Genomic DNA, 27,700 nt, shown 5'->3' with positions numbered 1-27,700 from the left:
AACTCACAGACACTAAGAGGAAAAAAAATGTCCAGGAATTCACACATATGGCATGTAATAACAACGTATTAAAGTCACTATGTAAAGCAGGCTACCCTCAAACTCCTACAGATCCAACTGCCTCTGCCTCCAAAGTGCTGTCATTTAAACTGTATAAAAAACATGCCTGGTTAGTTGTCTGGCCAGACAACTAACAGATTAAATATAAAACAAACCAAAAAATAGAATAAGCAAAGTCAGAAAGCTGTATCTTATCTATCTCCTTTTGAAACTTAGATAGAAGCCAATGGAGCAGGAAGGTGAAATTCAACATTTTGAATTCCTTTAAAACTATATCAATATTCCCCAAATCTCTTGATTCTAAAACTATATCTACAATATTCAATAATATCACCAATGGTTAGATTGCCAGTATATATACATGTATTTGTTCAAAAGTGAAACACAACTTTCTACATGAGAAACATTCACATGAGCAATTGTAGAGTAAGCCTACGACTAAGAAACACATTGTCTCAGAAAAGCAAAAATAGCTCACTCAGGAATTCTAAGAAGGCTTAGAACACTTACAGCCACTTCTTAGTCTAATTGAACCAGAGTCGGGTCATTATAAGAGTGAGTCTAACTTTGGAAAAATAGGATAATTATGGAATGTAGGTCAGATGAAGAAACTGTGGTAATCTGAGACCGATGAGCATTTCCACATTAAATTGCTTTTCTGTTTTTCCAAGTAGCCTTTCAGTGAATGCAAAATGGGGAGGAAAAATGGGCAATACAGTTTTACTCAGAAAAGAAATTTTCAACTCTCTGGTTTTCACATGAGCATTTTTCATTGTAGAAATAATTCATACCCTACAAACTGAACTTGAACATGAGCCTTTCCAGTGTATAGGCTAACTGGTTCACAAACTGTATAACCACAAATGGTTAAACATTTCCCTAGAAAAATACATTAAAAAAATATGGCACTTTGTTGTTGAGGTTGGTCCACAATCCCACATTTTTTTATATTCTACATTCATGCCTAAACTACAATTATAATATTTTTAATAAAGCCTATATCTTAGGATTTGTTTGCAGTGAAGAGACACTATGACCAAGGCAACTCTTATAAAGGAAAGCATTTAATTGGAGCTGGCTTACAGTTCAGAGATTTAGTCTATTATCATCATGGCGGGAAGTGTGTCAAGGTGCAGGCAGACATAGTGCTGGAGTTGCTGAGAGTTCTACATCTTGTCCAGCAAATAGCAGAAGGAGACTGTGTGGCATAGCATGAGCATAAAAGACCTCAAAGCCTGCCCCCGCAGTAGAACTCTTCCGCCAACAAGACCACATTGACTCCAACAAGGCCACACCTCCTAACAATGTCACTCCCTATGTGCCAAGCATTCAAACACATGAGTCTATGGGGGAAGGCTATCCAAACTACCACAGCCTGAGAACTTGCTTTGACAGGGTGAAGGAAGAATTTGATTCACCTCTTAGCAAACTCTATGCATGCTCTGTGCCAAGCACTGACTTAGCACTACACAGGAGTGAGCAAGATTCCTACTTACACAAAGATGTAGATCAAGGTGGGAATTCATTATGTGCTCTTGTGGGAGTAGTTTTTATGGATAACTCTCAATAATATTACCAAGGGAAATTGTCCTACTTTCTCTCAGTAACTTTCCAAGTGCCCTCATTATTAAGATACATAAAATTTTAAGATTGCAACTAAAATCCTTACTAACAGTTTCATTAATCCCACATCCTCCAACTCTCTCATGTATGATGTCCTATTTAAGGGATAAGACAATTGTCTGTAGCCCAACTTCTTCATGTCAGAAACACCCACTTCTATGAAAGGAGGTTGAGTTTCCAACTAATAAATTAGTCTTGATGGATGGAAGCATCTGTGTCATCAGTTCAGAAAGAAATGACTCAGTCCTAATGAATGCACAAATTATCTCTAAATACTAACATACAAACCACAAAGAATTATAAAAAATTAACAGGCTGAGTAGTACAAAAGTCATGATGAAAGCTTTGAAAATCACCCATAAAAAACATTTTCTCCACTGCTAATGATCTCCAAAGAAAGACAATCCTAAATCAACTTCCCTGAGGCGTAATAGTGCTTTCTCTTTTCAAGAGAGTATTCTTAAGAATTAGTGTAATTCCTCTTTGTGATTGCTTAAATTCATTTTCTCTTCTTTTGTTGTCAGTAGATGCTTGTTAAGCCATTGCACATATTTATTCAAAGAATAAAGGATGCCCTGTGCTTTATAGTGATCCATCCCGAGATAAAAGAAAACTAAAGCCACAGGCTCAACATTGAAAAGATGTCACTTATTTATTTGATGAAAATCAAATATAAAATCCAATTATGTGTGTGGATTCCATTTTCTAACGTTTTTTTTTTTTCTAACTAACAAAAAAAAAAAACTGTAGAAGCAAATTTTCAGATATGGTAAAGAGATAGCTATCTATTCTCATGTAGTTTGATATAATTGCTATTATCTAAGTCTGACAATACACTTGACATTGTTTTACCTTTATATAGAGTTTTCTCACGTACATTTTCTTATTTAAACATTACCATCCATCCATGGTATGTTACCTCCTTGAAGGGATACAGAAGAAGATTATAGCAATCATACTTTTTGTAATGGTCACATTTGAATTTGAATGCTGGAAGCTGATTCTGGAGCTTGAACTGCAGAATCACTGACAAGGAAGGCTAGTCACTGAGAAGTTACATCAAGAAGCTCATCATCTATCTTGGTTCAATTGGCAAAGCCTTGAAGGAAATACCTACTGTGTTGGTTTAGTTGATATTATTATTTGTGAATTTGGAGCCTGACAATATTGGTTTCTATGAAAAGCTCTCTCCTTTAGGTAGATGTATACCTATCTTTATATAAATAGCAAATCCACCCTTATGTCAGTATAAGCTATATGTTGTATAAATGTGTTTATCCACCATAAGCATTTTGTAAAGAAAATATATGATTGTTAATCTTTATGTCAAAATACTTATGAATTTTGCAAATACACTGCAATAGCAGATACATTATATTAAAAGTTGGCCAATAAGTTTACCCAATGCATTATTTGGTATCTCAAAAGCTCTATGACCATCCTCAGGCAACCAGAACCACCCTGCCCCTTTAGATGAAGTGCCTTGGCAAAAAAGAGTACAGGACAACATTTACCTGACATATGCATAAATTAAAAGTAAAGTACCATGACCATAGATTGACTAGATTTATGCAGACTGCTTCACATGTAGTAGTTTTATGTCCCCCAACAGCACTCAGCTATTAATGCAGCACAGTACAAGAGGATTTTTGCTTCTTGTTTTAGTGGAGTCTTGGGGGAATTTCAGCACATCAACTTATTATAATTATTTTGCAAAGGAAAGATACATATGAATGTATCTATATTACTATCTGTATCTGAATATCTCTGTGTTTTGGTTTTAAAATGAAATTGTTTTCTTTATGACCAATTATATGGTCTATTTTGGAGAATGTTCCATGTGGTGCTGAAAAGAAGGTATACTCTTTTGAGTTTGGATGAAAAGATCTGTAGACGTCTATTAGGTCCATTTGATTTAGGGTCTCTGTAAGTGTTTTTATTTCCCTATTTGTTTTCTGTTTAGTTGATCTGTCCCTTGGTGAGAGTGGAGTGTTGAAGTCTCCCACTATTAGGGTTTTAGGATCAATGTGTGATTTAAGCTTTAATATTGTTTCATGTGGACTTGGCAAGGGGCACGGTGGAGAGGAGGGAGGGAGGGAGGGACTGGGAGGGAATGAGGGATCGGGACATGGCTGGGGTACAGAGTTAATAAAATGTAACTGATAAGAAAAAAATAAAATACAAAAAAAATGAAATTGTTTTTGTTCAGTGAGTTGATAGCTGAAATTTGTTTGAAAAAATACAAGAAAATCAACTAATAATTGTGGATTTCATGATTTATTTGAAAATTCCATGAACTGAAGACAAGTTACACATGAAATCTAAATTCTCACTGCTTTTCTCTACCAACAGGTTGTATATAAAAACAATGATGTAAGGCTGGAGTTATCTCGACTTGCCAAGCAAGGAGATCCTAAGATGAAGATACATGGTGTGGTGGCATTTAAGTGTGAAAATGTGGCAACCTTAGACCCAATAACTTTTGAAACTCCAGAGTCTTTCATTTCTTTGCCTAAATGGAATGCAAAGAAAACAGGCTCTATATCATTTGATTTCCGTACAACAGAGCCAAATGGCCTCATCTTGTTTAGCCATGGCAAGCCAAGACATCAAAAGGATGCCAAGCACCCACAGATGATCAAGGTTGACTTTTTTGCTATTGAAATGCTGGATGGCCATCTGTACCTCCTCTTAGACATGGGGTCAGGTACTATAAAAATAAAAGCCCTGCAGAAGAAAGTGAATGATGGAGAATGGTATCATGTGGATTTCCAGCGGGATGGACGGTCAGGTAATATAACAGTTTACTGTGTTATCAGATCTTCTCTCCCACCCCTTCCCATTCTGGTGAATTACAACCAAGACCTGCTAAATTTGCTTCATTAAAAAACTGCTAGTTACTATTTCTGTTTTACCTCTACTAAGAATCAGGAGTCCAAGTAATCATAATGCTTCAGGTTCAAATCCAAATGATTAACTCGCTTCAGTGTCTTAAGCAAATATTTTATAGGCATCAAGTACCAGACCTCACAATAAATTTTATCTTGAATTTTCAGATAACAGAAATTAGAGTTCTTATAGACTCAGCTATGTTTTTATGATATTGGGTGTTTGATGGTATCTGAACATGGAATTATAAAATGTAGAAAAATAAAAATGAGCCACGCATGAAAATTTAGTAGGGCTATGGAATGATTTACTGAATAAAACACTTCAGTAAATGTAGTGATATTCAAATCTACTCCTTAACCAACTTTTCTTTAAAACGTTTGAAATTCCAACAACAGGTGTTACTGCCTGGTTTCATTTTCTGACCTATATTCCTTTAAGAGGGAAGGGAAATTTTTTCACAAGAAATAATATTTCCGCCGCACTTTAAAAGTTGCTTAAAGAGATTAGTTTTTTGATAGTTTGGACTTTGAAGAAAAAAAAAAAAATCAACCGAGAAGATACCTTTTGTTATGCAATAAAACGAAGAGCTGGCCAGTTAGGAAACTGAAAAAGAGCTGAGGTTACTGGTACACAGGAAGTGGAAATTTACAACCCAGTGCTCTGAATCCAACTTGTCCCGGAAATTCTACTTCCGATTTCCCTGTTTTGGGAAATTTTACTCCTTAAATTTTGTTACCCTAAAAAGGTCAGGGATTTGTCAGTGGTTGGGTTTGTTTGTCTCTATTTTTCTGATGTAAACTAAGAAATCTCTGTTGATTGGAACGTAGAAAACAATAACAAACTCTGCCCTGTCCCAGTCTCTTGGAAAAGATAGGGCTTAATTTATCGTTAGATAAATAAAAGAATTAAAATGAATATTGGAACACAACATGATCTAGTGTTTTGAAATATTGGATTGCAGATCATATTAGAACTTCAAGTATATATAGAATGAAATTCCAAAAATGACTTTAAAAAAAAAAAGAGAAATTTGACTTTTATAACATAATTTTGAGTCATATTTTATAACAGAATAAAATAAAAAAAATCACATTACCTTTTCATACTTTGGAGCTTCAGAAAACTAAAAAACAGCAAACTTCAGGCCAGTTATACTTGATTATCTAGAAATGTTATATTAATAATATGAAAATAATGCATGATGTATACCAAGTTATTAGTACATGCCAAGGAATGTGAGAAGAATGCGGAAATCATCTAGTGCTCATCTGATAACAGAGACTTATGTTTAGATACCTATTTTCAGCCTTTTTATATGAATCGTGTATATATTTTTATATATGTATGGATATACACACATGCCATATGTCATGTAGAAACATGTATCTAAAGGAAAACAAAACCTAATGAACTTTTCAGTGGATTCCATTATAATCATACCAGTTATCAAATAAATACCATAATTCTCAAGTCAAAGGACATCTAATGTTTTTGTGCTTGATCACCTATTTAATCATCCTTACTGAAAGTTTACTAACTGCTGCCTTTAAGACTTCATTAGAAAATTCCAAAGACTGATAGCATCCACTCTTATTTAAAAAGATCAGTTTTGTATTGAATGAATAAAAACATTTTCTAAGTTTTATTTGCAAACTGAAAGATCAATAAAAAGCAAGAGATTTTTGTTGGAATCCACTGGAAAGATAAAAGTTACTATGCTTATTGGAATTTTAATGGCAAATTTCTTTTATGTGATTAAAATCTCTAATACGTGAATTAGAACAAACAATGGGAAAACCAAAGCCAAATTTTGTCCTTCAACAGATTGAAGAAGGTAGCTCGCATTATGTGAGTCCCGCTCAGGGGAACTTAATGTCATTTTAATAGCTGCAGCTGTTAATATTTTATATATAGTATCTTAATTAAGTTCTATATTTGCACACTGCATTGATCTGGCACAGACTTGCTTTTTACAATTTGAATTAATATATATGTATATATATATACAGTTTCATTTTACCCAGAGTGTTCTGCCTTTTGCTGTTCAGATGCAAGCATTTGTATTTGTATCTGAGTTAAAACCAAGAAACATGGAATCTCAGAGTTAGATTGATCCATTTTATATCAATTATGTTCAAAGGTTTATGGAAATGATTTTTCATATCAGAAAGAGGAATAGCATGGCTATTTCAACAGGACAGTGTGGGCTGCCTTCTAAAGTGAATTCCTTGGGCAACCCCTAGATAGATGCCCAAAACCATTGGTAAGGTCCTATTCCGTTGTTAGAGTAGAGGGACCCAAACCTCTGAGGCACTATTTCAGCAGCTGATGTTATTGACTTAGATACTAAATGAGTACAACAATCACAGCTCTTTGATATCAGTGTAACTACTAATTTTCTTAATCCAAATAGAATTAAAGTCATAATAATGGACATTCCTAAAATTTGGATATTTCCAAAACACTTTATAAAGCAAGTTCATCCAAGATCAAGTATATTTAATTTGTTTCTATATTCACAGTTCCTAATTTATTGGGCATAATAGTTGTAAACTCTGTGTGTGCGTGTTTCTGTTTCTCCTAGTTTGTCTCCCCACAACACACACAAAAACAGAGTAGCACATTGTCAAAATACACCTAAAAAGGTATCTCTTTTTTCACGTTTGAAGAATAGTAACAAATTTTCTTGTAAATTCAACTTCTTTAAATTTATAATTTGTATTTCATTTCCTTCTTGACGCCCTTTTACACAATATAGAAGACAGTGAGAATTTCCAATCCTGGGTATCTGAAGTAAGTCAAACAAAAATGTCAGTCATTGTTAGATAGCTTTGCAAGCCTGGTACAGGAATGAAAAGCTTTGATGAGGATGGGACTTTGAATTCTACTTGTTCTCAAGATACCTATATTGCTAAGCAAGTATGTAGCTAGAAGGAAATTAACCAAGTAGGAAGATATCATCTAGCCAAGTTCTGGGTTAGGCAGGTGCCAGTGACAGGGAAGATAATCAACCTGGGCCACTCATTTTCCTAGTTGCCCATCCTTGGATCTTCTCTTCACTGTGAGCCTCTTAGGGCTGAAAAATTCTACCCTTATTTGCATGTTTTTATAGAATTTCATTATGGGTAGTAAGTTACAAGCACAGCAATAAGAGAAACGATATTAATATAATTTACTAAAAATGATCTCTCAGTGTGTAACAAGCCAGTTAGTCAGAGAAACATGGAAGAACATTTACAGCTAGAGGGTCAAGTTCCCCTCATGACCTAAACTAAGAACGCATCTAATGGCTGTTTGAACAGAACCATTTAAATGTGGCAAACTCTAATGATTAAAGGAAGCACTTGATTTGGATTTTTTGCCAACCTATGATGTACCTTACTTTCCAAAATGTAGGGAGGAACCATATACTTTAATTCCCCCATTTTTATATTATTTGACCACAGCAGTTTCTGTAGACAATGTAGCTTTCTTCTATTGTGTACTGAGTTTATATTCACTGACATAGGAGGTGAAGTAGATGAGGTATCTGCAGATGACCATTATCAGACCCTGAAATTACCTAGCAAAGAAGAAGCCGTGCAAAGTGCAAGCATGATCTAGTGGATCCAGGTGGACAGCTTACATCCTAGAAAAGCAATTATCCTCTGCACATCTTAGCTGCTAGGATAAAAGCCTTTCATAGCTGACTTAATAAGTTACTGCAAAAGTCCATATTCTTGCCTACTTTGCAAGACACCATTTGATATGTCTTTTCCATCCCTCCTCCCTTTCCAGTCTTCCCTGTCTCTCTCAGCTGTGTCACCAACTGTGACAACAAACAGCTTCCCAGGTGTTTAGCTGACATATGAATTGTTCTACAACGAGGATAAGGTTAATGACTGTTTTTAGGGCAAGAATTTTGTTTAAATTCACGTTAAACTCTTTGGCTCAGTCAAGGATACCCTCTCAAGAATTTTTGTAGCAAGCTGCCAGTCATATTTTCTCTGTTCCTGCAAACTATCATTAAACGTTGAAATAAAGAGAAAACTCATTATTCTTGTCAAGTTCTGCTTGTGTACAGCAGAGCACAGCAGATTGTGTCAGCGGTTATTCGTGGCTAAGCCTGCATTTAACAGCTAAGAAGCCATTCAGATTTGAATTGAAGTCATAGAGTTCTGGTTTAAGAACCAGAAATTATAGTGGGAAAGGCACGGTCTCTCTCCAGAGCACATAATTAGGGGTTTGCAGTAATCACTGTTCAATGTGAACAGCCCTTGCTAGCTATCTATTACCAGTGCTGATTTGTGTTTATACTGTCTGTGAACTGCCACACTTAGGTAGTTGTACTTGAACAGCCATTAGATTGTTTAGGTCTTGAGGTGAACTTGCCCTGTAATTGTAAAGCTCCTTCATGTTTCTGCTTACTAGCTTGCTGCACACATTGAGATTATTTTTAGTAAATTATAATAATATCCTACATCTTATATTTGTACTCAAAAAGTACTGCCCATCAGCAGGAATAATGAAATATGTTATCAGTCATTTACCAATTATCTGGCCAAATAGGATCAAATTGCCATTGGATTTTTATATCAAATTTTATTAAATTGATTTTTATATACTAGAGTAAGGTTTAAAAACAAAAAAAATTATATTTTCTCTATATTTATAGCTTTTTGCTTTGTAAATCTTTAATCAAGTAGGCTGAAAATTATGTTCATAGGGCAATGGCAAGTATATAAGTACAAATTTACAATGATCAATTTGATTTTTATAAGTTCTTTTATCAAGAATGTCTGAAAAATAACATTTATTTTATGGGAGTTATATGGCCTGTAGTTGCAAGGGAAGCTTCATAGCACAGTTGCCTAGAGCCCCAGGTCTTTATGACTTCATTTATATTCACAGGCCAAAACACAGGAACAAACATTGGCAGTAGCCATCTGACTGCTGCTCCAAGCACTGGAGTGTGTCTTCTCACTGTGAAGATGGGGGACGCACATTGTAGCTGAGATGAAGGTGTCAAACTGCCCTAGGCCAATATAAATAGAAATTTCCTTACTTAACAAACTTCCCATATTTGAATCTTCTGGTATTTGGATACTATTGAGATGGAATAAGTGGACATGTATTAACTCATGATTGATGTACAGTTGAATTGCTTGAACATTAAACAATTGCATGAGTGCATATAATGAAACATGCTGTGTGTTATGAATATGCTAACAAACAAGTTAAAAAGCATATTCTTACCAACCTTATTCAAATATGAATTTACTTAAAAGGAGCATGCCCAGTGGCAGAAAACTGTCAACACAAGTCAAGTAACATTTCGAAGCCACTGAAATGTTGCTTTGAAGCAACTGCTTAGGTTTCCATTCAGCATCTGCAGTGAGAGTTACTGAGGTTTGTCATGAAATGACCTATCTCCTATGCTGAGAGCTGACATGGTTACTTGATTTGATTTTCATTTTGACTGATAAGGGCAGGGTGGTTTGTTAGCCAGTGTTTTAACTGCCCTTTTCATCTGCTCTGTATGGAAAGCCTTCTCCTCGCTCTTTCCCAATACTAAGTATTAGGCTTTCAAACATTTCTTCTGAAATTTTTATAACCATGTCTTAGTCCCTAAGTCCCCAGCTCAAAGGTAAATCCAAGTAAATTTTAAAAAGAAAATTAAGTTGATATTTTTAAATTTTCAAACACTTAGTTCTTTATCTAAATCCTTAATGTGATGACATTAAAACAAACAAAAAAACATTGAAAGGTTCAGGAAATCACAAATATGGAACTGCCTTCACAAGACAAGATCCTTTGTCAAATAACTGTGAGCACTTTATATATTCTAGATATTAGCCCTCTGTCAGATGTAGGGTTGATGAAGATATTTTTCCAGTGTGTAGGTTGTCATTTTGTTCTGCTGACAGTGTCCTTTGCTTTAACGAAACTTTTCAGTTTCATGAGGTCCCATTTATTGATTGCTGATCTTAGAGCCTGAGCTGTTGGTGTTCAGTTCAGGAAATTTTCTCCTGTGCCAATGAGGTCAAGACTCTTCCCTACTTTTTCTTCTAACATATTTAGTGCGTCTGGTTTTATGTTGAGGTCTTTGATCCTCGTGGATGTTAGACCTGTGCAAGGTGATAAATATGGATCTGTTTGCATTTTTTTCTCGATGTGGACATCTATTTAGACCAGTATCATTTGTTGAAGATGCTATCTCTTTTTTTTTTCCATTGTATGGCTATAGCTTTTTTGTCAAAAATCAGGTGTCCGTAGGTATGTGGGTTTATTTCTGGATCTTTGATTTGATTTCATTGGTGCACCAGTCTGTTACTATGCTGGTACCATGTGGTTTTTAATTATTGTTGCTCTATAGTACAGCTTGAGATCTAAGATGGTGATACCTCCAGAAGTCCTTTTACTGTATAGGTTGTTTTTTTTTTTTTCATTTTTTCTCTTATTTCTGTAGCTTATAAAAACAAACAAACAAACAAACAAACAAAACTGAGTAAAACCAGATGGGGTGAAGTGGTTTCCTCAGCTATAGATTATAGTCCCTCACAAGGGGAAGCCAGGAGAAAGTCAAGGCAGGAATCTGGATGAGAGAATGTAGCCGAGATCATGGAGTGTGCTATATACTGCTTTGACTGTACAGGTTTCTTTTACCTATTCTGAGTTTTTCTTCTTTACACATGAAGTTGAGAATTGTTCTTTCAAGGAATGTAAATAATTTTATTCGTATTTTGATGGGAATTGCATTGAATCTGTAGATGGATTTTGGCAGGATGGCCATTTTTACTATGTTAATCCTGCCAAGCCATGAGCATGGGAGATCTTTCCATTTTCTGATATCTTCTTCTAATTCTTTCTTCAGAAACTGGAAATTTTTTTATACAAGTCTTTCACTTGCTTGGTTAGAGTGATACCAAGGTACTTTATGTTATTTGTGGCTATTGTGAAAGATGTTATATCCCTAATTTCTTTCTCAGCCCATTTTTCTTTTGGATACAGGAGGGATACTGATTTTTTTTTTTCAGTTAATTTTGTATCCAGACACTTTGCTGAAGGTGTTTATCAGCCCTAGGAGTTCTCTGGTAGAATTTTTGGGGTCATTCATGTATACAATCATACCATCTGCAAATAGTGATACTTTGACTTCTTCCTTTCTGATTGTTATCCCCTTGATCTTTAGTTGTCTTATTGCTCTAGCAAGGACTTCAAGTACTATGTTGAAGAGATGTGGAGAGAGTGGGCAGCCTTGCCTTGTCCCTGATTTCAGTTGGATTGATTTAAGTTTCTCTCCATTGAGTTTGATGTTAGCTATAGGCTTGCTCTATATTTCCTTTACTATGTTTAGGTGTGTGCCTTCTATCCCTGATCTCTTCAAAACTTTAAACATGAGTTGGTGTTGGGTTTTGTCAAATGCTTTTTCAACATTCAAGGACAAAATCGTGTGTATTTTTTTTTTTCAGTTTGTTGGGTCTTTGTGTGATTTAGGTATTAAGGTGACTTTGGCCTCATAGAATGAGTTTGGTAATGTTCCTTATGTTTCTATTTTGTGAAATAGTTTGAAGAATATTGGAATAAGCTCTTTTTTGAAGATCTGGTAGAATTCTGTTATGAAACCATCTGGTCCAGTGGTTTCTTTTTGGATGTGAGACTTTCGATGACTGTTTGTATTTCCTTAGATGATATAGGACTATTTAATTTATTTACCTGATCTTGATTAAACTTTGATAAGTCGAGTCTATCAAGAAAATTGTCTATTTCATTTAGATTTTCAAATTTTGTAGTTCATATGCTTTTGAAGTTGGACCTAATGATTCTTTGGATTTCCTTAGTGGCTGTTGTTATGTCCCTGTTTTCATTTCTGATTTTGTTGATTCTGGTAGTGTCTCTCTGCCTTTTAGTTACTTTGACTAAGGGCTTGTCTATCTTGTTGATTTTCTTAAAGAACCAGCTCTTAGTTTCGTCGATTCTTTGAATTGTTTTCTTTGTTTCTAATTTATTGATTTTTTTTGTCCTGAATTTTATCTTCTTGGGTGTGTTTGCTTCTTTTTTTTCCCTAGGGCTTTCAGGTGTGCTGTTAAGTTGCTTGTATGAGATATCTTGAATTTCTTTATGAAGGCAGTTAGTGCTATGAACTTTCCTCTTAGCACTGATTTCATTGTGTTCCATAAGTTTGGGTAAGTTGTGAATTAATTTTCATTGAATTTTATTTTTTCCCTGACCAAGCTGTTGTGGAGTAGAGAGTTGTTCAGTTTCTATGCATATGTACAGGCTTTTTGCTCTTTCTGTTATTGATTCTGTTATTGATTCCTGTTATTGTTTTCGACCATGGTGATCTGATATGATTCAAGGGATTATTTCAATCTTCTTGTATCTGTTGAGGCTTGCTTTGCAACCGACTATATGGTCAGTTTTAGAGAAGGCTCTGTGAGGTGTTGAGAAGAAAGTATACTCTTGTGTTTGGGTGAAAAGTAATGTAGACATCTATTAGGTCCATTTGATTTTAAACCTCTGTAAGTGTCATTATTTCTCTATTTAACTTCTGTCCTGCTGATCTGTCCCTAGATGAGAGTAGGGTGTTAAAGTCCTCCACTATTAATGTGTTGGGATTGATGTGTGTTTTAAGCTTTAATAATGTTTCTTTTACGAATGCAGGAACCCTTGAATTTGGGGTATAGTGCTTAGGATTGTGATGTCCTCATGGTGGATTTTTTCTTTGATGAGAATGAAGTGTTCCTCTCCATCTCTTTTGATTACTTTTGGTTGAAAGTCTATTTTATTAGATATTAGGACAGCTACTCCAGCTTGCTTGTTGGGTCCATTTGCTTGGCAAACCCTTTTCCAGCTCTTTACTCCGAGGTAGTGTCTATCTTTGTTACTGAGGTGCATTTCTTGAATGCAGCAGAATGTTAGATCTTTTTTTCCACAACCATTCTGTTAGTCTGTGTTTTTTTTTATTGGAGAGTTGAGTCCATTGATGTTGATAGATACTAGTAACTAATGAATGTTAGTTCCTTTTATGCATACTTGGTGGTGATTGTTTGCTTGTGTGTTTGTTTTCTTTTGCTTTTTTTTGTGAAGTTATCTTTATCCTGTGTTTTCTTGTGTGAAGTTGATCCCATTGGGTTGGACTTTTCCTTCTAGTATCTTCCACAAGGATTAGCTGCTGCATATGTAATGTTTATAGTTTTGTCATGGGATAGTTTGTTTTCTCCATCTATGTTGACTTAAAGTTTTGCTGGGTATAGTAGTCTGGGTTGGCATCTGTGGTCTCTTACTGTTTGCATGATATCTGCCCAGGCCTTTCTGGCTTTCATAATCTCTGTTGAGAAGTTGGTATGATTCTGATAGTTCTGCCTTTGTATGTTACTTGGCCTTTTTCCCTCGCCACTTTTAATATTTTTCTTTGTTCTGTAGATTTAGTGTTTTGACTATTATGTGGCAGGAGGAATTTCTTTTTTGGTTTAGTCTATTCGGTGTGCTGTAAGCCTCTTCTATGTTTAAGGGCATCTCTTTCTTTAGGTTGGGGAAATTTTCTTCTATGATTTTCTTGAAAATATTTTTTCGGACCTCAGAGCCTGGAATATTTTTTTCTGTCTATACCTATTATTTTCATGGTGTCTTTGATTTCTTGGCTGTTCTGTGTCAGGAAGTTTTCTTTTTTTTATGTTTTCTTTGAGCGATGCATCAATTTCTTTAATTGTACCTTCAATGTCAGTGAGTCTTTCCTCCATCAAGTCTTGTGTTTTATTGGTGATACTTACCTTTGTGGTTCCTAATCTCTTCTCTAAGTTTTTCAGCTCCAGGGTTTTCTTGTTTCATGTTTTCTTTATTGATTCTAATTCCATTTTCTTGTTTTGAATGATTTTATTCATTTCTTTCATCTGTTGGATTGTAGATTCCTGTCTGTTCATGATGGACTCTATTTATTTGTCTGTATTTCTTTGAGAAATTTGTTTGTTTCCTCTTCATGTAACTCTAATAACTTCATAATCATAGATTTAAGATCATTTTCCTGTATTTCAGCTGCATTAGAATAGCCATTGATTTTTGGAGATTTTGGTGAAGCCATGATGTCCTGGTTTTTGTTGATTGTGTTCTTACACTGGCCTCTAGCCATTAGGTTGCCCATAGCCTTGACTGTTTGTTCCTGGAGTCTGTACCGCACTGTATATGCCTGTCTCTGGCATCTGGAGTAGTCTTCAGGAATATGAAAGCTGTCTAGGGGCTCAAGAATGGGTGCTAGAGATTCTGATGCAGCTAAGGAAGAGAAAGCGCAGGCCAGGAGCAGTTGTCTTGAGGGGTGTGGCTCAAGCGCTGGAAAGAGTGCCTTGGAGAGCAAGGTAAAAGTTCAGGTGGGGGTGGGGATGCAGCTCACATGAACAGATGCCTTGATGGGCTATGGTAGGTGTCTCAGAAGGGAGCTGGGTTGCAGCTTACCGGCCTCCGGCCTGCGGGACTCTGTGCTTCTGCTACTTAGATTCGTCTGGGCTGTACCATCTTAGATTCACAATCTTGCACTTCTGTTGTTTGTCTGGTCTCCACAGCATGTCCAGCAGAAACATGGCTTGTATACGGGGAACACTGCCCCAGTAATCCTGAAGCTGCGGTCATATGGATGGGAGAGATCTAATGTCTGGGTGCTAGAGAGCAAGTTCCCTGGATCTGGGACTCTGCACTCACTAGTGTATGCGAAAATGCTGGGGGCAATGGTTTGCTACTCTTAGACCTGGAAGAAGGCCACAGTGGGCCTGGATTCAATTGAGCCCAAATATGTCAGGAATCCTAAAGCTGTCCTCAGGGGAGCAAGAGGAATCCAGCCTCAGGGGCTTGGATCCTATTGGCCCCAACTCTCACAGGATGTCCTCTCTAGTCTGGGAAGGCCCAAAGTCAATGCTCTGAATCCAGCTGACTGTCCACTCAACACTTTCAGAGTCTTGGATACTGTGCCCCTCAGATATTTGTCTCCATCTTGTCATTCCTCCTATAATTATTTTAAATACTTAGCACAAGCTTTGTCTATCTGAGTACAGATGTGGGAGGCCAGAGACCTTAGACAGTAAGGGTATTTGATGTGCAAGCATGAAAACTGAAGTTTTTATGTGTGCACTAATATAACAAGATAGGTGTGGTCACTCGTACTCCTTTGACACTAAAAGTGTGTGTGGGTTAGGGCTGTGGGATCCTGAGTTTTGATGCTTGCTGGCTGCAAAGGAATAAGGTGGAGCATTACAGAAGAGTACTCCAATATCCAACTCTGGCCTCACATACTTGCACAGGCACAGATATCTGTACACATATTTGCATAAACAACATACCAATATTCTATATACATAACAGACATAGTAATACATAAAGATTCATTCTCTTTATCATTCTTGGTCTCTTTTATTTCTCTGTCTATCTTGCTATCTCTGTCTTTTGCATACATACACAAACACACCCACTCCACACCCAATGAATGTTCTAGATGTAATATAGAAGAAATAGAGAGAATATGGCATTGCTTTAGCCAATAAATTCCTGAGTTTTGGGGATGCCCAAGAATTCTTATTTGCATATTGTTGCAGTCTGATTAAAAGCAATTTAGTTCTGCCAATTGCTTTTTAATCTTCTTGAGCTGAATTAAGCTTGTTCTATAAATAAAATGGGAATTTGGGCAACAACATTTAAAAAATATATCACCAATCTCATCATAGTGTTGTATTGTTCATTTTCTAAGTTGTATTCCTCAAATAGATTCCTCTCAAATATATGTATATATTATTATCATGTATATACATGTTTATATATTTATCAAATCCTATTTCAAAAAATTCTTCTTGAAGTCGTCAATTGTCTATCCCATTTCTTTTCACAGCTGCCTTTTTTTTCTTGTCCTCAAGTTATACTTTCTTCAGCTTATAACTCACATTAACTGCTACAGCAGATAGGGCCCATATACACATTCACTTCTTAGGTATTTTGGACAGTACTTATTGAAAAACAATTATTTTTTAATTATCATTCCATTAGATATGAGTCCCCTCACCATAATATTATGTGTCTCATTTTCCAAAGTTACTTTTACTATATTTTAAAAATAATATTTTATGGGTATGATGTGCTTCAAAATGAAAATTTTCTCCTAAACATTGCCACAAATGAGATGAATATAAATTAGTACTCTCTATCTCTCTCTTCTCCTTTTCAACAGCCTCCATCAAAAATCCACAATGTTCCCCTTTCCTGGCAAGACCAAAATAGCAATGTCTGTGTTTCTTCCTTGGGAACTTTTCCACTGCTTTTTGTGAAAGTCTAGAAAGACAAATCTCCTCGTAATGACTTGGACACCCAGGCAGTCTCTGTCAGTGGCTCCCATGAGCCACTTCTCCCTCAGAAAGACAAATTCCTTTATGTAGCTCAGCCGGAGGTGGGCCCTGCTGCCAGCAGTTAAAGTGCTGCTGGATGTAGAATGAGAATCAGCAGCCTAGTCTCCTTACTTAGGTTCATGTACTCCCCTGGGGAGAGCCCGGGGCTTGGGGTTCCTGAGAGGCAGGTGTACTGTATGGTTGTACTTGTATTCCCTTCCTCAGCTTTTTCCATAAAAAAAAAACACAAAACATTTTGTTTATAGATTACTGGTAGGAATTTTTATGATATGACAGTACATATTTAATTTTTTATCACAAATGTACTTTTAGTCATTTTATGGATTCCATATTCTTCTATAACTCTCAAAAATTTCTATGTGAATGAATAACTGTTCATTTAATGCTTGAGTCTTGGATTTTTGTATAATTGTAAATCAATAGATTATTTTCAGCTTGAAGTGAAAAGGGAAACTTTTGATTTATTAAGTGCTTTGGTTTAAAGAGAAAGTATTTTTCTTGAATTTTTCACCAAAATTTAATAGTGAACATTCCTATGGTGTTTCTTATCTAGAGCCTGGTCTGTTTTCTTGAACACACAAGACCGACTTCTGTTTTGTGTACAGCTCCACCAGAGAGCTGGTAAAGCCCAAACCAGAGAAATGAATCAATACATGCATGTACTACAAGAAGTTTCACTTTGACTTTGGAAATCTTTCAAATTATTACATCCAAACAAAATAATCAAATCTGTTAAAGATAAAGACAAATAGTCTTTCTTTGGCTCACAAATTCATTATATATCTATTTGAGATAAGATCTTTAGTCCTGGCTAGCTTGGAGCTTGCTATGAAGAAAAGGTTGTCCTGAGACTCATACAAATCCTCTTGCTTCTGTCTCCTGAGTTCTGAATTTAAAGGTTCAGTAACTTAGTATAAAGGTATAGTAAATGTCTATTTCATTATTATATGATATATTTTTTTTAAATTTGAGGTGTTTAAAGTTAGCATCCACTATTAGTTGTATATGTACATTAGTTTCCATGATATCAATAGGACCACATTAATTGTAATTTTGTTTTATTTCTAAAGTTATGTAATACCATGAATGACTTGTTATGCTTGGAGATATCAGACACTGAAATAAAAAGAATAAGAAATTTATGTACATATATGTACATAACAATTAATTTTAAAAAAGAAGACATGATTTTGAAATAGGGCAAGGAGAGGTATATGGGGGAGTTTTGAGGGGTGAAGAGAATAAAGAAATGAGTTATTATATTTTAATTTAAAATAATACAAGCAATTATTAAAATAGAAATGTCTGGCCTTGTGGAGTTCACACTCTACCATATAAGAGGGAAAAGGATAAAACCAGATCGTATTGTACATATAAACAACTTCATATTCTCTTGTCTTTATAACAGGTACCATTTCTGTCAATACACTACGCACTCCCTACACAGCTCCTGGTGAGAGTGAGATCCTGGACCTAGATGATGAGCTGTATCTGGGTGGCTTGCCAGAAAATAAGGCTGGCCTTGTCTTCCCCACCGAGGTGTGGACTGCTCTGCTCAACTATGGCTATGTGGGCTGCATCCGGGATCTGTTCATTGATGGCCAGAGCAAAGACATCCGGCAGATGGCGGAAATTCAGAGTACCGCTGGAGTGAAGCCATCCTGCTCAAGGGAGACAGCAAAACCGTGCCTTAGTAATCCCTGCAAAAACAATGGCATGTGCAGGGATGGTTGGAACAGATATGTCTGTGATTGCTCTGGAACAGGCTATCTCGGCAGGTCCTGTGAGAGAGGTAGGCTTTCAAAGTTCTACAATTCGTCCCCTGGAAGAAATGTGTACTAAGTATGTACTTCAAGCCTGAAATGAAACATAACAACTTCTAGTGAAGTAACACATAGTGAAAACCTGGACTGGACACAGTTTACTTAGGAGCCTTTAGTGATTTTCAAAAGGGGTTGTTTGTAGGCAGCCATAGCTCTGAATGTGTGTTTGAGCCTCTTTTGCTCACTTTTTAGCTGATTATGGAGGTACTTACATGCTTGATTTTAAGGCTTAGTTGAGTATATGCAGTCTCTGTACAGGCACCCTCCCTGAGAAAAATAAAGCTACCTGTTTTTCTCCTCCTCTTCGTTTGTAAGGAGAGGAATGAGCACTGAAAAAAGAATGAGGATAATGTCAACAGTTAGTCTGAAGACATGGTTCACAGAAAAAAAACATACCAGAACAAATAGTTGCAAGCATGTCCTTCCATCGATCCCGGGCTTTAGATGAATGGTTTAGTCACTATGCCCATTGTCACTTATTTTCTACAGTGAAACTAAAAATCAATATGAAAAAATATTGGTGAGTGGTTCCATTGTTCTTTCATGGTGCAAATAGCATTTCTTCCTGGGGTACTGAACCTAATCATTACCAGGTACTTCTCAAAAAGCCACACACAGTTACTTGTTTCACTTCAATCATAAAATAGTTCTAAATTACTTTGACCTAAAAGTTCAAGAGGAAAAGGTGGGTATTTATGGAATTCAAAATTAATATATGATTTTAATTTTTTTATCTTATAGTAATACACAAATAAATATTAACAAAATAACATAATTATATATTAAACTATGTATCAAAATACTATCACCATTCTGTGCAATAGAATTAGGCAGCTCAATAGATTGCTTCACAACATGTAGACACTGCCATTCCCCTTATGGTATTATCTGACTATTGTAATTCCAGTGAATTGACATTACAACCTAGCTATTCTTTCATACTTGTAAATTCCTCTTTGCTTTTCCTTCCTAATTAGTTTGTTTATTTTGGTTTTGGAAAACTGCCAAAAGGGAGGAACAAATGACATAGCTCACAAAGTAAAATATAGTTAGGCACAATGTGAGATTAGCTGACGTGTGTGAATTAAAATTTTGTTTTAATTTTACTCACTCAGAAAGATGCCAGTTATCCTGATGCCTCTTGGTTGAGTGAAGCCAGAGAAAGTGTGTAACTCTACTGTCAAATGAAATACCAAAACCTCCAGTTAAATATGCATAGTGTACCACCCTGTGGCAGTATTCTGCTACTACACGTGGCAAAATGAAACTAGAAATGACAGAGCTTTCTGAGTCAGAGGAAGAGAAAGGGAATATTTGTATACTGCTATGATTAGAGGTAGAAGTGGAAAGCATATACAGATTTCAAATAAAAATTTAAGAGCAAACACTGGGATTAAGCATACATTTTAAACTCATCCTTAGCTGGGAATTTTTGCAGCTTTGTCTCCTAGTTGCATTTTGAGGTTAAAATAATGATATCATGTTATTCTTGTTCTGGCTTACAACAGCATCTTGCAAGAAGTATTTTCTCTTCTTTATTGATGTTTTACCCACATGACTTTGCCTCTCCTGAAAGCAAGGGTAGTATAAAATGGTTTCCAGGTTCAATACCATAGAATGTGGCATCTGTCCAGTTCTCAGCTGGGCCCTAGCTCAGCAAACACAAGGTCATGCCTGGACCTCTGTGTTTCAAATTCCATTGGAATTTCTTGATTGTGTCTCCTCTCCAGATACACTCATACCATATTAGATTGTTGAACATGAAAACTGACTGGCAATTCTTGAAATAAAAAGACATTTATAAAATTCTCGGTTTTAACATCCAGAATAAATTGTAATAATTATTATGTGCACACCGCATCATAGAGAATCATGCTGCAGTTATGCTAATGCCACATTATTTGAGCCAAAAAAAATACATAAGGAAAGTAGTTGTGACTTAAACAGGAAGATAAGTTTTTATACATTAATTAATTCTTTAAGAAAGACTAATACAGAAATTATGTCGTGCGTAGATAATAAATGTTGCATTTTCTTTATGTGTCATTTTTAATGCAACAAGTTTTGAAGGTTAGATCACTTAAAAATTATTCTTAGGGTAATGTGAAATAAGAGCATTGGTGCAATTAGAGGTCCACTTTATACTTGTTTGTTAAATTCTAACAGATGGAGGGGCAGATGTCAGAGCAGTATAATTTGGCTCTCTGTCTGATTTTCATCGTTGATCACAATATGTGACTGCCTTTCTGAAAAACTAAGCACAGGTGTACACTTTAGGTTGCAACAAGGAATAATGCAGAAAAGCAAATTTATCAAACCTAATGACATGGATGAAGGAAACAGAGACAGCAAAATTGAAATTGTTTTCCTTCCCCATTGGGAAGCAATGTCTTATAATTATTCTTCTAAAGGATTATTTTTTGTTGTTCCAAGTGATAAAATAATTTTTGCAAAATGTTGAAAGATTCTGCCAAATAGCAGAACTTTCCAATGTCAGAATGTTGCCTAACATTTATTTGGCAGTACTAGATTTCAACCTTGTGCATTTTCCATTTCTTGTCTAATTAAACATCAGCCCTAATTATGAGGAGTCATTTAAGCTTTTGGTTGTCATTTATCAACAAGTTATCTTCACATTGAGAATTGTCTGAAATGGCACATGGGGGCACTCGAGGTTTATTACCTTACTATTATGCCATTCCTGAAGCTTTTTGGAGAACAGTGAATGCTAACGAGCTTGTTTTTTCCCCTACTCTGGATTGTACTTCATAGCAATTTTATGACTAATTGTTAATTGTATATTTTTAAAAAGATGTGTTCAAACTGAGCAATTTTTAAAGAGAAAATGAAGTTATTTAAAATATGATTATAACACAACAGAGTAGTCATGCATATTAATTAAACAAAATAAAACTAATAATAGTTTAGTCCTTTTATCTATATGGTAGCAAAGTAACAAAGCAATCTACAATGGATTTATTACTTTTATTGAGCTATTTGTTGCTTTGCACGATTGACCAAAGATTAGAAAAGGGAAAAAAAAGTATCAAATTTAACTTAAAGTTATTCTAAAACCCTTTAGAGCTCACTATGACTTTATGCTCATGTTTTAATTGTTTCTTAGGCAACTACTGCCTGGTCATCTGCATTGACTTATGGCTTTTACAACATTGTCCCATGGAGAAACTTCCTATTTCATTTGAAAACTTGATGATACAAGATAATGTCATATATTATAATATTATATTTTATGTTCTCAGCAATTAGGTCTAGGCCTAACAACAGGGCATTTAGATAAACAAAACCGTTTTTTTGTCTAAGCTTCAAATTAGAGTTGTTTTTTGTTTTTGTTTTTTTTGTTTTTTGTCAGACATTATCAAACTTGATTGTTCTGTTAGTAGACATAATAAATGCTTCATTGCTCTGGGGAATGCTTGTACAAGCTTCGTATCCACATGAAGAAAAGATCTTTCATGTGCTTTCAGTGTAGATTGCAGTTGCTAATTCAAAAAGCATTTATGCTGCCTCTGCTGGGTCTGGCTCCATCATTTACTGGTGCCAGAGTGGGAGCAACTGATCTACTTCCTCCAGGTACTTTCAAAAGGGAAGTTGCAAATGATACCACCCAAACAAATGAGTAATTGCAATTGGAAAAAATGAGAGATGATAATTCAGTATGGAATAAGCTGAGGAGGGCACCATATTGTCCAAAAGAAGATTTCACTGAAATCCAGACATCCAAAGGAAACAAACATTAATAGATGCAGGTTGAGAAATTTCCAGATACAGGCATATGTGAGTGCAAGTGATTCAATAATGGATGGACCTGGAATGGTAACAGACTAACTGGAGGGGATGACGATAAAAGCTGAGGACAGAGGAGATCCAGTTACAATAGAAAAATGGAGATGTGATCTAACCCAAAGAATGATCTAACAGAGAAGGTTTCCCTGTATAAGGGCTTAACTTGGCTGCTATGTGCAGAAAGAAAGAGTAGGCATAGCTATACCACATAGATAACTATTTTAGCTATCTAAATAAGATGACAGAGATTGAAATAGTTTCGTAATGAAGACAAAAGGCAAGCAACTAAGGCAAAGGATTATAAATGTGACAAAAGGCTGAACAACAGTGAAATAGTTGGGTTGCTTTTGGACAGTAATGTAAACATCACTTGCTGAGATGGAAGGGGTTGGAATAAGTTTTTTTGGGAAAAGATGAATTCAGAATGGGTTTTTAATTCTATTTTAAGTAGAGTTGTTAAATAGGCAGTAGATGAAGGAGTCTCTTCTCAAAAGGTCTAGGAAAGAGAGCTCGCATGTTGCTGAAGATCCACTAATGCAAGTCTGGGTGGAAATGCAGAGTATGGGGGAGCAAGTCCTGGAAACATGCAGCACTTAGAGAGTCACATTTCATGTTCCCGCCTTGAATAAAAACAAATCAAAAAATCTTGTAGGAAGAGTATTGGACTGTCCTGACTTTCTGAAAGATAAACTTTGAAAGCCACACCAGAATATAATCTTAATAATGAGCAAAAGTATAGCAGTAAAACCAATGGTTATGCTGTGTAAATATCCATAATAATGACATTTTATTTTCATTCCAGAACGTTTTTTTCTTTTTATTAAATGACAGTTTGAATTACCAGAAGCAACAAGAAAGCAACACGGCTCATACTTTTTTCACAATATTCCACCACCGTATGGGTAACACAATATTCCACAGAGGGGTGCTGGTCCCTAAGCAGTCTGTAATCAGCAGTTTGGCTACTAATTTCATGTGGTTAATATCATGTTTCCTTCTACTTTAAGTTAGAAATACACCCACGCAAATCCCTAGTCCTAGCTCCACCCCTATTCCTTGTATAGAGTTAGAGATGTTTTGGGGGTAATTCAAAATTTAGGACATCAGCTTTGTGTTTATAGATGATATTTTAAATTATTTGTTTGCTAAGAACACTTAAAATAATTACAATTTGAGGTATCTTAAAAGTTGGGCTCATTAAGTACAGTAACACAGTAGAACCCTGATTGCTTACTTGATGATATGTTGTTAACATTTTCTGTTTTGGAATATTAGCTTTGATAGAAAGGGTTGATTTCTCTATTTTAATAATATTTCCATTTTGGAGTAGATGTTATGAAAAAAATATTGATAGTAGCCTCTGTTCTTATGGATTTTCCAGACAGTCCTGGCCTTAGATATCTTCCCGTAACACTCTTGCTTTTTTTTTTTAAAAAAAAAAATTATTTATTTATTCAATTTGCAGCCCAATCATAGTCCCCTCCCTCCTCTCCTCTCTGTCCCACCCTTTCTCCCTCTTTCCTCTATCTCCTCAAAGAAGGGAGACCCCCTACCAGCCCACCCCAGCATATCAATTCACATCAGAACTGAGCACATCCTCTTCCTCAGTGGCCTGGCAAGGCAGCTCCACTTTGATCGAACACAGGCAACAGAGTCCTTGTCCGAGATTGTTCCTGCTCCCCTTACTAGGAAACCAACATGAAGATCAAGCTTCCTATTGGTTCATATGTGTAGGGGGCCTAGGTCCAGTCCATGCATGGTCCTTGGTTCTTCAGTCTCCACAAGCCCCCCTGTGCCCAGGTTAGTTGCTCTGTTGGTCTTCTATGGAGCTCCTGTTCCCTCTATCTTCCCCCCTCCTCTTCCACAAGCCTCCCTGAACTCCACCCAGTGTTTAACTGAGTCTCAGCATCTTTCCAGTCCATTTCTGATGGAGCCTTTCAGAAGACCGTTATGCTGGACTCCTGTCTGCAAGCATAGCAGTGTGTTGTTAATAGTGTCACTGGTTGGCTCTCCTCCTTGGTGTGGGTCTCAGGCATTGGTGTGGCCAGACATTGGTGTGCTAATTGCTCAATCTCTGCTCATTCTTTATTCCTGCACATCTTGTAGGCAGGGAAAATTTGGGTCAAAGTTTTTGTGGGTGGGTTTGTATTCCTCTCCCCCCACTAGGAGTCCTGTTTGAGGGTGGCTTCTTCAGTCTCTATGACCCCTGCTACTAGGGTTTTCACCTAGAGTCACCCCCATATCTTCCCAGGAGTATACCCTGTCATAGGTCTCCAGCTTGTCTCAGAGATGCCTCCACCCACAATTTTGTTTCTCTCTTTAAGCCCCCTGTTCTCCTGCCTCGGCTCTCCCTCCTGTCTTGGTATTTAGCTCATGAAGAGTCAATCAGAGCCAAGGAAAGGCTGACTTATGGAATGTCGGGGCTCTCACTGTCCATACACATATCCATCATTGCAGTGTTTCCAACCAGGTTTTCACTGTAGCTATTCAAAACAACATGATCTATGCTTTTTAGAAGGGAAATGCTCATTAAACATTTACAGCCCCATATGGTCAATGCTATAGGATACGAATTAGGTAGAGGAACTTTCTGGGTGTTAGTACATACTTGACAAAAGGAATCCCTGCTAGGATGTTCCTTGCCATTAGAAAACAAGCAACTCATTTCTGAATCAGACAAGCTGATTTTACCCTTGATGTCCTGTCAAGAATACTTTAGCAGACTACTGTTTCCCGAGTGTATGTGCACTATACTAACCAAAACTGAACTGAATTTTTTTTCCTATAGAGGCAACGGTTTTGAGCTATGATGGGAGTATGTTCATGAAAATCCAGCTCCCGGTGGTGATGCACACTGAAGCTGAGGATGTGTCCTTACGGTTCAGATCCCAGCGTGCGTATGGTATTCTGATGGCAACCACTTCTAGAGACTCAGCGGATACCCTTCGACTGGAACTAGATGCGGGACGTGTGAAACTCACGGTCAATCTAGGTAACAACATGCCTTCCGCCATTAAGCTAACACTTCTCATTTTTTTGTTCAGTTTTGCCTGCAAACATTTATCAATTAGCCTGTTTGCTATGGAAAGTTAAAACAATTGATTAATGCTTTAGTGGGCATCACTTTTTCTGTTCAACGTAATCTAGTGTTTTGTGATTCCTACCAACAAGGGTTCGGAGAAGCCCTATCAGTGAGATGAAATTGAAAACTTTGAATTCATAATTCAAAAGGCTTTAAAATGCCTCAAATTGGATTTTTCTACTATCACATTTTCTGATGTTCTAATCGGTGATAGGTGATACCTTAACAACAAAAAAAGTTTACATGTGTTAGATAGCATGCACATGAAATATTCGATTTATACTTTGATATCTAGACCAACAGTTGTTGCTACTTCCTCCATGGGCTTCTCCTTTGAAAAATCATCGTTATGGTCCTCCATCTCCTCTGTTTTGAAGTACTGTGTGGGATATTTTGCTGTCATTCAGCGATCCACAACCCTTCAATGCCCAAAGTCTGCGGCCCTCAGCAAACAGCCATGAGAACAGTAAGGACACAGGCTCCTTTACAGAGAGATAATGCTTTCCTGATTAAAGGTACCATCAAAATGGTTGCTACAGTAAAACCTCACCCACCTAGATGAATTATGGAGTCAAAAAATCAAACTAACAAAAACAAAACAAAAGAAAAAAAAACCCAAAACATTGAATTGTAGAATTTTAAAAATTGAGCACTTTATTATTGTTCAGTTAAACTTAAAACCTGAAATCGCTAAAAGCTTCAAAATCTTGTGAAGCGATGGGCTTAGAAGTTTATTGCAGTGAATGGAGAGAAAACATCCCTCCTTAAGGAGATCCCTGGTGCCTGCAATTTCTGCTATCAACCTCTCCTGAATACTTGAAGTTAGTTTTCTACCTGAGCTTTGCCTTTCAAAATCTTTGTTATTCATGGCTCAGCAACCCAAGAATGTGAACCAAATGAAGATTTAATATTCTGCCAAATAAATTTTAATATTATCATTAAATCCAAGTAAGTGAAAATGAATGAGGTTTTACTGTAGTTCATGAAGTATTAAATACAGAAACACACAAAGACACCGCACACACACATGAATCAGGAGAGGGAAAAAAAAAACAACAAATTTTGAAATCATGTAGATTTGTTTTTAGAAATATGGTAAGAACAAAATAACATGTGACATTTGTGACAATCCTACATACATTTTCAAATTGTGATGGGTAGGATATTAGCTCATAAAATACAAAAGTAACTCTTGTTAGTTTAGTGGATTTAATTATTACATTCAATTAATATAAATAAAATTAAGTTTGTTTAAAGAATTTATGGCTCTATTAGAGTTCCCTCTAGTGACAATGATAGGTTACTACAAGAAAATGGACAAAAAGGCTGAATTGCACTAAGAGGCTGATAGCTGGAAATGAGAACTCGAGAGAGAGTATCACCAGCAAAGCATTCTGTAGAAGGAGTTGTGTAGCTGCTGGTCCTTGGCTGTTTGCAACCACTTTTCTGATGCGGTTGACGACACATGACAAACTTAGCTATATGGACACAGAATCTAGGTTTATATTTTCCATGCTCCCCAAAGGCATTAATATAAATATAAACCAAACATTCCATGTAGATTTATAAAAATAATCACTGTATTGTCCACACCAGAAATCCTGTTTTTATATCTGCTTTCATGTGAGGAGAGCACATAAAAAAGGAAAGTCAGGAACATAGAGTTAACTGTGACACTCAATGCACAAAATTAACATTAGTAGCCTATAAGGAAGGCACAGGCCAGTGTGCTCCCTAGGATGGCTCCACAGCCATTGTGGTTTCTAAGGGTCCATGCAACTTTTCCTTTTCTTCTTCTGTGAATACATGGTGTGGAATCCACCAATATCTGGTTATAAACATTTAGTGAGCCAGAACATCAAAATCAAAAGAGTAATATAAAAAAAAGTAGGATGAAAAAAGAAAAATTTTATTTTATTTTTCCATGTGACTACAACTGCAGTTGTAAATAATTTTGTTGGCCTTTGTGGGATATTAGATTTCAGAAGTCCAAGATGTCTGAGCCTAGCTGAGCTTGCGCTGTACCCCATTGTGACGGAGCACTTTGTACTTTTGCT

General features: G+C 36.2%; 1 protein-coding gene across 26 annotated transcripts in view; it reads left to right on the top strand.

The window, feature by feature from the left end:
* Nrxn1 (neurexin 1) overlaps positions 1–27,700 on the top strand; it is a 1,203,268-nt gene that overhangs the window by 499,505 nt on the left and 676,063 nt on the right. For all 26 annotated transcript variants that reach the window (XM_055619661.1, XM_055619760.1, XM_055619722.1 and 23 more), the window contains 3 exons: positions 4,036–4,474; positions 18,343–18,726; positions 25,350–25,553. In XM_055619661.1, coding sequence (XP_055475636.1) covers positions 4,036–4,474; positions 18,343–18,726; positions 25,350–25,553 — 1,027 coding nt within the window. The remainder of the gene's footprint in view (positions 1–4,035; positions 4,475–18,342; positions 18,727–25,349; positions 25,554–27,700) is intronic.

Source organism: Psammomys obesus, unplaced genomic scaffold, assembly GCF_907164565.1.
Source record: "Psammomys obesus unplaced genomic scaffold, mPsaObe1.curated_primary_1811, whole genome shotgun sequence".
Taxonomy (NCBI): Eukaryota; Metazoa; Chordata; class Mammalia; order Rodentia; family Muridae; genus Psammomys; species Psammomys obesus.
This window is presented reverse-complemented; position numbering and strand designations above follow the sequence as displayed.